This window comes from Anneissia japonica, unplaced genomic scaffold (assembly GCF_011630105.1).
Source record: "Anneissia japonica isolate Jap-2015-1 unplaced genomic scaffold, ASM1163010v1 scaffold287916_len461452_cov168, whole genome shotgun sequence".
Classification (NCBI taxonomy): Eukaryota; Metazoa; Echinodermata; class Crinoidea; order Comatulida; family Comatulidae; genus Anneissia; species Anneissia japonica.
The window spans coordinates 175,463-187,632 of NW_022690767.1; the positions used below are offsets into that span (position 1 = coordinate 175,463).

The following is a 12,170-nucleotide window of genomic DNA, read 5'->3' on the forward strand; positions in this document are numbered from 1 at the left end:
TGTACTATTGTGTAACTTATTTAATAATTTATAATACAGACAGTAGTAATTGAGTAGGCCTATGTACTATTGTGTAACTTATTTAATAATTTATAATACAGACAGTAGTAATTGAGTAGGCCTATGTACTATTGTGTAACTTATTTAATAATTTATATACAAAGAGCAGTAATTGAGTAGGCCAATTTACTACAATATTTATTTAATCATTTATGGTTTAATAAATACAAGTTCATAAACTATACAAGTATTCACATTTAGCTTATTCATTTAATTATTTACATAATAATATTTAATCAAATTAATTGAGTAGGCCTGTACTTATTTATGATTAACTTATTTACAGTATTCTTTCAGTCATTAGAAACTAAAGTAACTCTAAATGGTTTAAAATGAAGGCTGCTTTTTCTTTTTATCCAAGTGGCGAGACAGCAACGATCAAATAATTGTATTTGGTCATTTTTACCTAAAAAAAACCCTCTTGTCTTGCCAAAGGGTTAAGTTGCAGATTGTAAAAATGTAGGATAACTATTATCTTTTGCCTTATTGTAGTCTAAAAAACCAAATGTTACTAAGATTATTACCACTGATATAAAGCTACATCCAACTTCACTCTTCTACTGGAACAATTGAATGGTGTAAAGCTGTTATAATTCAAAATTGACTTTTCTACTAGAACACCACTCTCTAATAATATTCATTGTATCACCTGAGAGACTGCAATTACTCATGTACAGATGCTTCAGTTTAGGAGTAATAAATAAGGATGAAAATGAAGAGCCATCAATGTTACTGAGATTATTATTACTGATATCAAGGTCCCTTAATTCCAACTTGACTCCTCTACTTGAACACTCTCTAATCATATCATTTATAATATCACCAGACAAAGTGCAATTGGCAAGGTTAAGCATAATCAGTTTAGGTGTAATAATAAATAAGGATGCAAATGAAGAGCCATCAATGTTACTGAGATTATTATTACTGATATTAAGCTTCTCTAATTCCAACTTGACTCCTCTACTTGAACACTCTCTAATCATATCATTTATAATATCACCAGACAAAGTGCAATTGCTCAGGCCAAGCATATTCAGTGTAGGTGTAATAAATAAGGATGCTAATGAAGAACCATCAATGTTACAAAGATAATTATTACTGATATTAAGCGTCTCTAATTCCAACTTGACTCCTCTACTAGAACACTCTCTAATCATATCATTTATAATATCACCTGACAGAGTGCAACCAATCAGATCAAGCATATTCAATTCAGGTGAAATAAATAAGGACGCAAATAAAGAGCCATCAATGTTACTAAGATTATTTTTACTGATATCAAGCTGCGATAATTCCAACTTGACTCCTCTACTTGAACACTCTCTAATCATATCACTTATAATATCACCAGACAGTCTGCAATCATTAAGGTAAAGGAAATTCAGTTTAGTTGTAAGAAATAAGGATGCAAATGAAGACCCATTAATGTTACTGAGATCATTTTTACTGATATCAAGCTGCCTTAATTCCAACTTGACTTTTCTACTTGAACACTCTCTAATCACATCATTCATAGCAAATGAACCATATGAATGTAAAGCAGTAAGTTGTGGTGCATTAGTAAACAAATGAACCGCACATGAAACTGTCGTTTGCTCCGACAAATTATAATTTGTTATATTATATTTGAAATTCAGTTTCCGAAACTCAGCTGTTAAATATGAAACATCATCAGCAATACATATTCTACAAACTATTTCTTTAAACAAATAGCTTTGTGTATCATTTGATACAGCAGCAATCATAACATGAGCAAGCATTCTGCCTTTTACTCCTGATGACATCCCTCTAAAAAAACGATTAATGTCAGTTAACACTTTTTCATTTAAACATTGATGTTTATATATATATCCAATTATTCTCATAAGCTGTATGAAATGCTTATTTTGATTAAGCCCTACATTGGGAATGATGTAACTGATAAATGTTCTTACTGATTTACAAATTCCATAAATATGTGGCTTTATTTCTAAATCTGTCATGGTCATGTGATCAATAACTGCATTTTCTACTGTATCCATGTGCTCTTTTTTTACAAATTCTAAATATGTCATTAAAGAATGATATGTTGAGACATCATTAGATATCCAATGACTTAAAAACCTAGCAGACTTGGCACCTAGGAATCCAATTGTAAACACCCTTGCCATGTGAAAATATTCACTTCTTCTTATCATTTGCCATTCATTATCAGCCAATGGCTTAAGTAGTATTTCCATGTCCTTTGAACACTCATTCTCCATTTCTGTTTGACATAGTTTGTATAAGTAAAACCCTACTAATGACTCTACTATTAACTTGTGAGGCGTCGTAAAAATCTCATCGAAATCTGATTTTAGATTTGGTGTATCTTCGTATACAAATCCCAGTTTTAAGGCCAGTGCAACCATTTCGTTTGGTCCTTTCAAATCTCTCTTGTTAACTGAAAGTTGGTTTTTCTTTAAGCTTTCATAGAAACACTTTCCTAACAGAAGCATTGCCTCAACATACTTCTCTGGAGTATTTTCAAATATTGAGATTTTTTGCTCTTTTTCTGCTTTTTTGTCAATAAACTGATTCAAAAAGCATCTAAAAATATCCTTAAAGAGTTCAGCTTTATCAGCTGGAAGGTGTTTCTTTTCTTCCCACATGACACATACTAACAGAAGCAACATTGGATTCTTACACATAGAATATACTTCCATATGTGTATTGAACATGGGTCCTAATAACTCCTTAATTAGCAAGTCGCCTAATTCAGTTTTTTTAAAGAAAGCAAAATGTTTCTTAATGTATTTTTTTACATTATTTCTATTAAATCCATTTACTTTCACATGTATGCTACAATATTTAATGAACTCATTGAGGTTTTCAGATCGTGATGTAAGTATCACTTTACATTTATACATTATTTCATTTTTAAAAATGCATATTGGACTCTCACAACCACCTTTCAATTCATCTAATCCATCCAATAGCAATATGATATCATTGTGTTTCCGAATAAATCGTTTTATTAATATAGGATTTTTAGGAAGTTCTGTTTCAAGATGAAAATCCTCAAGGTTTATTTGTTTCAAAATAGCATCCAAAATAGTTTTATCTTCATCAATATCTCTGATCTGAACAAGAAACACTATTTTACCTTTGAAGATTACATCTGATTGCCCTGTGGACCATTTGAATGCTAAGTACCTGAGGAGGGTTGATTTGCCGATACCGCCCTCACCTTCTATTAGAACTTTACATGCAGGTGTTGATTTTATAATATCTAAAACCTCCTTCAAAGTTGTTGGCTTGGCATCATCCTTCACTTGGTTTTTACCTTCTTTGAGTAGGTCGAGGTCAGTGAACATGTCAGCAATATCTACATGGTATGCAGTATTCAAAGTTGCTGGTGTAAACAATCTATTAGTGCTACACACTCTCTTTTGTCTACTTAGTAGATATTCTCTGATAATCTTGTCTGTAAAAAAAAATTTATATAACTTGTTAATCAACAAGAGACTTCAAATAGAATGGAGCTCAACAACTACAGTAACATCTTCATTTGTGAGTACAATAGAAATTCAATTTTATGTGCGATACAGAATTGTTGCGCACGTAAATCTGGGGATTTGTAAAATCATGTTTTTTAAGTACAGATCAGATTTCTATTATACATTATAAGTCAATTTCGTTCCACACAAAGCACAGGTCTTCATTGCCCTACTGTATAATATATAGTGACAATAATAATTACTATAAAAATAATAGGTACGTAGCAAAATGGAGAAAAAAATAAAAAATATTAATTATAACAAATTCAAAACTTTGTATTACCTTCATCACTAAGCCCAGTAGAGTTTGAAGATATACTTGGGGTGCCTGTGAATTAAATTTGAGAACAAATCTATTAAAACGTTTTTGATGGTTTAGCATAGTGATTACATTTATTCAGCTACTTTACAAGAAATAGCAGTTAAGAACTGAATTGGAGGGTTTTTTGTATGTATCTTGTGAGACGACTGTATGTTAGATCACTATAGTAAATCAAATACAGAGACGGTACAGTGTTTAAAAAATTTCAGAATAAAATTTTTGATTCACATTCATAATCTGCATTGACCATGACGAACAATTAACAAATATTATGAATTACAAATAACAAAACTGACCACATTTCATTTCTCCAACATGTTTAAACATGTACTTTTAGCTAAACATTTTAAAATGCAAATCCTATGAAAAAGTACCATATCTTTTGAGCAAACTGTTCTTATATGATTAACATCAAGGGCTTATTTTTACACCAAAAAAATGGTTAAAAACTCAAGCAATAATCCAGGAACATATTGCAATTCAGAGGTTGAGTATATATAAATGAAAGTAAAATAAAACATGGGATAGTTAATCTGTTACATGCCATACTATATACTATTGAGTTGTTAATAAAAATATGCTAAAAAAAAAAAAAAAATTTTTTTCCATGAGCTAAAAAAGGCTGGAATAAGCCTATCTTGTGATGGTAGGCAATGCAACAATGTTATGTGACAGTTTTGCTCTTCAATATAGATTTATAATTGGTATTTGCTTGCATTTTTTACTTTTTAGGCAAAAACACATTAAAAAAAAACTTTCCTACCGGCCTACTCATTTCTTTTTATATTCCCAAAATGTGACAAACACAATTTTTAATTTTTTTGTGGGCTAATGATAATTATTGGTATTGACAAGACAATGATAAAAATTAAATTATTTTTATTTATTTTTTAGACTTTCTGAATGGGATTTTTTTGTGGGTGAATTCGGTGACATTTTAAAATAACTATTTTTATAATTGAATAAATTGAAACTCAATTAATATTTAATATATTTTATTCAAATTTTGTCTGATTAAATGTTTTTTTTTTTTTACTTCAATTGTATACATAATAGTAATTAATGGTATTGACAATACTATAGGCTTTATATTGACGACAATGAAGGCTTTGCATCGGGTGTTTACCCTGCACATCTAATCCCAACGAATTGGTCGTCGACTGGTTTCGGATTAAATATTGATAAGTCAGCGTCTGTTCTTGGGGCTGCTGCAGCTGTTGAGGCAGGAACGATTGTCTTGCTGGAGGGGGTTGCTGCTGTCGATGACCAGACATTGTACTTTCTCCCACATCATTTGCTGATCCACCATATCCTAGCAAAAGATAAATTTCTCAATTTTAAAGAACATACTTCTGACTCAATAAGATTATAAATGAGAACTCATTTATTATGGTATTGGACATATGGTGCAGTGTATTATTTGAAACAATTATTATGTACTAAAAACATATATGCCAGAGGCACACGTTATCCAGTTTTAAAACTCACTCTGCACCTTTATATTAAAGCTCAAATTTTTCTTTATATATTTAAGCTTTATACTAAACTGTTAGAGCTTACCACTTAAAGTTGATAAAGAAAGCAGGAACTATCAAATATCAGTTTTATTATATTCAATGAATCTTCAATGATTGTACATCAACTTCAGATATTCTTTTTACATTCTATATTTCTTGGAGCACACATGCGACTCCAGTCTTCATTATATAATTTACAACATAGTCTATCTGAATATTGTGAGAACACTCAAAATAATTATAGAGCAATATTCAAAAATGATTTTAAATTATCCATACCCAGACGTAAAACAAGTTTACGCAAACTTAGAATTACTTTACTGGTCAACCCCCCACAGGATTTGTTACCTATTTGAAGTATAAGAGCGACCACTTCAAGAATTTTTTTTGATTTAAAACCTAAAACCTTTTTTATTATCTGAGTACTGAAAATATAGCCTTGTTTTATAGTTAAAAAGCCACGTAAACAATTCAGGATTTTTACTTTTTAAAATCAAATCTCCATAGGTAATTACTTTGAGTTTTGTGTGGAACAGATAAAATATAACTGTCATTCAACAACTATGAAGAAGAAGTTCACTACATTAACAAAAGCATGTGTATTTGCAATGAAGTTTGTTAGTCTGTAAAGTGTTTAAAAAAGTCATAGATCCCAGATTAAGTTTACCTTCTATAAGAGCTTCCACAGCCAAAAAGTGTTGGAGCTTCTTCAAAGTTTCAATAAATGCTTTCATGTTTTCTTCACAAATCACTCTTCTATGTTCTAGATCTTTAATTAAATGCCAACTGTCTGCATATTTTTTTTGTTGTGTGTTAAACCAACCATCAAGTGTTGCTACATCCGCTTCATTCAATGTCATTCCTAGATTTACAAGCTTTTGCCTGTGTGGTGTGAATTTTGATATTTCAAACTTCCTAACATTCTGGAATAATGGAAGCAGATCCTCATTTTTTGGTTGGAATCCAAATTGTTTAGTTATATTTATGGTGTCATACAGAATATTAAGATCTGTTGGACTCAGATTCCCAGAAGTATGCAAGTTTTCCAGCAAGTCACGCATCTTATTAGCTTTATCTAGTGTATGAACATCAGTCACATGATCTCTGTACAATACTTTCAGCATACTAATGGAGTCACTTCCATCATACCATTCTGATATATCATGCAATAGCTCACGGTAATCATCATCGGAGATTCCTGGAAATAATAAACATATCAATTTTAACCATGATGAAACCAATGATAATAACAAAACCAGAGCCTTGCAGGCGTCAACGTTCCTATGCATGATACATGACTTAACCAACCATATCTTCTGATTAAGTCAACATAAATGACAAAATCAGAAAATGTGGTTGGGTCAAATTTGTGTTGTGGTTGAAAAATTATCTCTTTCCTATTCTTCCTTTTTCACAATTCAATTTAAATGTAAATATATTGACGTTAACAATTTAAAGTAATTTAAACCTGTACATATTATCACTACAATAATTAGATTAATATTTTTCAATCTTATCAATCTCAATTTTATATAGCCAGAGTTAGTTTCGACCTAGGCAAACCTTTGCTAAAATGGTACACTTTCTCCATCAAAAGGCTTCTTCTATGAATGGAATGACCTGTTCGCAGCACAAACTCCTGTAGACCAAACCCAGTACTGTTACGATGTTTAATCGTACGGGAAATCCAGTCACGCCACATAGAGTAGAAAAAATGCCAGAAGCAGCAGCAGAATTGTACACCAATTATAAACAAGCCAGGGAAGCAGTTAGCTAGGTTCATTCAAGGGGGAATTCCTGATGGAGTCGGCGAGACCTCCGGTACTAGGGGATTTTTGTGTTCTATAAAAATGCTATAAAAGCAGTTACAGTATGTTTAAAAATGCAAAACATTCCGCAAAAATCTAGGTGGGTCTGAGGTGCATTAGTTGGGTTGTAGGACTTGTTCGAAAAATGTGAGGGATATGGGTTCACCAGAAAAGAGAAGGGGGGATTGGCGGTTAGAAAAGTGGTTTGCCCGAACCATAAAAACCATCCTTGGCTACGGGCCTGCCGAAGCCAGCTGTATTAAGATTAAAGAAGCAACTTCTGGGAGGCCTAGTTAAATGAGCTTTCAAAAGACATCTTATTACATTTTGCTGTTTGTGTGCTGATAAACAGAGAAATTTCTGGTATATATAGTAAAATCATGCAAATATCATAAATTTGCAGATGATTAGTTGTTTTTTGGAAGATTGTTTGCTTGTTCACAGGAGAGCTGGAGGTCTTCCTGATTTATGCATACTAGTTGGTTTAAAATGTTTTTAAGAAAAAAAAAAGTAAAATTGGTTAATTACAAATACATACTTAGATTGCTCAATTGACTTTGAAAATTAAAAAGTTACAGTAATATACAAACTAACATCTTTAAGAAAGGTGGATTTTTTACAGCACTTATTTTAAATGAAAAAAAATTGAATTATTCATACGGTATCAACCAGAATAAAACCCACAAACATGCAAACATGTATTGTTGAGTACTAACTTACTGTAAAGTTAATACAAAATATAACATATACTGTACCTTGATTTGATTGCCTTATTGACTTTGTTTTTTTCTGTTTGAATTTTCCTTTCATTTTTTTCTTTTCTGGTTCATCTTCACAGGCATCTTCACTATCTGTTCAACAATTGTAGAAATATTATATGCCTTATATCCACTGATTTCAGGTAATACATAGTAAAATCATGCAAATATCATGAATTTGCAGGAGCTGGGATATTTTTTGGAAGATTGTTTCTTTGTTCGCAGGAGAGCGGGAGGTTGTCCTGAGTTCTGCAAGACTCTCGCAACTCGCAGGAAACTTTAGACCCACAAATGCATGAGAAGCTGTAGCTTTGTGATAGTTTGCTTTCCAATTCCAGGGTCATAGGTCAAAACCCCAGGATATATTCTCAGTTGAATACAAAACAATTCTCTACTTCCTAAACCTTCACAAAGAAACCTAGCTGATGTAAAACATCATGTGTTAAAATTGAAATGCAAGTGTCTAAATAAATAGATAAAGTAAAAACATAATACTGTACATATATACTAGTTGTTTTAAAATATCAGGAATACATATATTAAAAATAAGTAAAATAGAGTAAATACAAATAAGTACTTAGTTTGATTGCTCAATTGAATTGGAATATTAATCAGTTACAGTAATATACTAATTATATTCATTAAACATTTTTCTGCAAAAGTAACTAACATTTTTAAGAACAGTCGAGTTTTTACAGCACTTATTTTAAATGGAAAAAATGTATTTTTCATTCAGTACTAACCAGACTCAAACCCACAAACATGTATTTACAAACAGTAAACGGACGGTTGGATTAGGCCTACAATATGTTGAATTTTGTTGTTTTTAGATAATAAACAGAATTTTAAATATGATAATAATACTGTAAAATGAAGACAAATAATAGATTTAGATAAGTATTACGATCTACGCGGCCCACGTGGCTTCAATTGGGTGATGTTGTAGGCCTTGGCTGGCTAGCGTCATTCCTACCTAGGCCTAGCCTACGAAACGACTAGGCGAGAAAGACAAGACGATTGTACACAAATCGTATGTACTGCACCCCTATTATAAATAGTTATTGTACAAACAAATCTGTTTTATGAACCACCAATTTCCTTGGTTTGACGACTTACATGAAACTTAGTGTCTCCTATAGCCTGTTTCAGTAAAAGTTTTTGACTTTCCAAGCAGTTTTTGAAGCAACAAAATCTAGGCCTAGGTCGGCAAACAATTGGCGTCCTGTAGCAATTCTGGCTCGGCAATATGGTCGGCAATTGCTGATTGCCGACTTGAAATTTGTGGACTGAATAGCCTACACATATCACATATCCTACACACATTGTGCACAGTTCTCCCTTCATTATATGCAGTCTTCTATCGCCAACATGTTTGGCTGCCAAATGTCTAATTAGAAGGGTATAACTGCCAGTACACATATTACAGTTGGTAGTAACTTGTTTCTAATGAAATTCAGGACACACAAATACAGTGGTTGAACTATGTGAAAAATAATGAAATAAGATAATTTTTTCACTTACCTTCTGATGTGTCTCCTTTCATACTGTAACTCATTTTTTACAATTGATCAATCTATAAGGAGTGAAAACAAACTTTATTAGCAACACTCAGACTGTTGTTTGCAGTTTACCAAGTCCAAAACTATTTAGTGAGTGATTCTGTCAATCAACCAAGAACTACTTTGTTCAACAAGACAACCAAAAATGAACCAAAAATGGTGAGGGCTATGCTACAGGGTTTAAAGCTGGCAAAAAAAAAAATTATCAATTTGACTAATTTGGTATGAAAATAATTAGCCAAATACTATAAAAGTCTGATTAACCCAAAAAAAAAAAAGAATTAAGCAATGATATCTTCAATTCCATTAGCTTTTTGACCCCACCCCACCCACTCGAAATTTAACAAAATTGAGAGAAATGATTATTGGCCAAAGAAAAGCCTAAATTTCAAATATCATGTAAATCCAATTGTTCAATCAAAAGTTATGAGCCATCAAAAATTAAGAAAAACTGCAAAAAACCATGAAAATGGACATTATATAGACCTATAGTATAGTAAATTCTTTCTGAGTGTTACTGACACATAAGAGTAGAGATGGTCATTCTACAGATTAATGACGAAATAAAAAATTAAACTGCACCTATTTTTGTTTATGCTACATACAGTGCATAGCCCCAGCCATGGTGGGGCTGAGGTGAATGTGGACTTGAAGCTTTACGTCAAAGACCATGTTTTTTAGGTTTTATTTTCTACGGTACATCACACATACTAATCAGATCTTGCCGAAAATCCCTGATAAAGATCACGACAAATTTGTTGCCGCTTCAATTAGCCAATAAAATGGAGTGATGATGATGAATTTTACTATATAAAAGTGTCTTTTCCGGCCATCTAGAGGAACAGTACTATTTCCTCAATTTTTTCCACCTCAGTCCCAACCACGGTGGGGCTGTGGTGGACGTAGGTTTATGGCTTCGAAGCAGGTAATTTAAAGTAAATACATAAGACAATTTTTAAAGTTTAATAGTTGGTCGGTTTTTTTTTTGTTTTTTTTTTAGGCCTCAAACTGCAGTCCCTGAAAACCCTAGGCCTAAGGACACATAGGCAGCATAATAGAAGATGGCACACTAGCCAAACAAAAAATATTCAAAGCAATGACAGAATAAATACTAACCAAGTGTATACTGAAATAAATTTAACAAAAATAAATCAGTTTAGAAACGTAAAAAAATATGTGTATCCATCCACACGATCACGCACGGGCAGGTCAAGCAAAACCATACTATGGCTATGGAAAATGTCCAAACAAGTGCCATCTATGTAATACAAAGTAAACTTCTAGAAAAATATGAAAAAAATTTTGTTCATGATAGCTGGCCTAAAATAAAACCGTAACGGATACTAAAATGTCTAGCTATATATTGGCTTTAAAGCGATGGCTAAACCTAAGCCTGCATTTTTTTTGTCCAATATACCGTAAGGCAAATGAATATGATTTTTGATTCAACCAACCACAGTTGAAGAGTAGTTAAGAGTAGGCTAGACCTAGAACTGGTAGTGGTTTAACAGCTCAGGGCGAGAGAACTGTTGTTGCATGCATATATCATTGTCATGCGCGGTTCTCAAAATTATGCCTTCTACTTTACCGATTTTACAAGCCCGTAGCCAGAAATTAAAGAGTGGGGGTTCTTTTTTAGATAAAAGGGCACTTGCGAGCGAAGCAGGCACGCCAGTCTGGGAGACGGGGGGGGGGGGGGCCAATAGGGGGGGGGGGGGGGAGCCAATATATAATCGTCAGCTTAGCTAGGCCTTACTTGTTTGGGGTGAAAAGGAAAACTTCCTTGTGTTGTAGAGGCTAGCACTTTACTTTTAGTCAAAAAAGGGCACTTCAGGAAAAAGGGAGATTCGTTCGAACCCTACGAACCCCCCTGGCTACGGGCTTGTTTTATGCGTGCATCTATGGCCTGATTTTGATAAAAATACATGTCTGTTTTATATTTTATGTTCTGAATGTTAATTTTGGAAGTAATATTTCTGGAATTTATACTTGTTTGAAAGAAAGACTTTTGAACAAAATTTTTTTTAAATGCCGAACTTATTTTTTGGAAAAAAATTTTTTTTGCCTCTATTATGCTAATCCCTATTATTAATATTATTATACCATAATTCCTGAAAAATAAAATTTTTAAACAATTATTGAAAATTAACTAGGCCTAGGGCCTAGTAGTACAGTAGCACGATTTCAATCAAATAAGGCCCCATAAAAAAAATGATTAGTTTATCATCCCCGCGCGCATCTCTTTTGACGAAATCGCGATTTTTTTTTTTTTTTTTTTTTACTCGATTTTTTTCATTGAAAAAACGATCGTTTGTTCGTCAAAAACAAATTTTAAGGCTGGTGAATGATGATTTTCGATCTTTAGAGTAGTCACCAAGTAACAATATCTATTTATAGGCGATCTTTTTCATACTGCGCATGTCCACAAAGAAAGAGAGATATGACGTTTGTTGACGACGGACGGCGAACGGCGAACAAATCTCGAAGTTTCGCGCGCTAGCTTTGCTCTCTCTATAATATCATATTTAATAAAAGTACATGTGTTCTTGTTAATCCGACTTCACTTTATTCTTGACTTTTGTGTTTTAAACCAATCACACTGGCGAACAGCGATGGGACACTTCACAC

At 32.6% G+C, this 12,170-nt stretch overlaps 1 protein-coding gene across 1 annotated transcript; it reads right to left on the reverse strand.

Moving 5' to 3' along the window:
* Window positions 1–79: 79 nt before the first annotated feature.
* On the reverse strand, window positions 80–9,558 carry LOC117099949 (NACHT, LRR and PYD domains-containing protein 3-like). Its single transcript, XM_033239480.1, has 6 exons — window positions 9,505–9,558; window positions 7,981–8,076; window positions 6,085–6,615; window positions 5,027–5,212; window positions 3,862–3,906; window positions 80–3,505 (listed from the first exon to the last, which is right to left on the reverse strand). Exons 1-6 carry the CDS (start codon window positions 9,536–9,538, stop codon window positions 648–650), a joined length of 3,750 nt encoding a protein of 1,249 aa, XP_033095371.1. The 5' UTR covers window positions 9,539–9,558; the 3' UTR covers window positions 80–647.
* Between the last annotated feature and the right edge of the window lie 2,612 nt (window positions 9,559–12,170).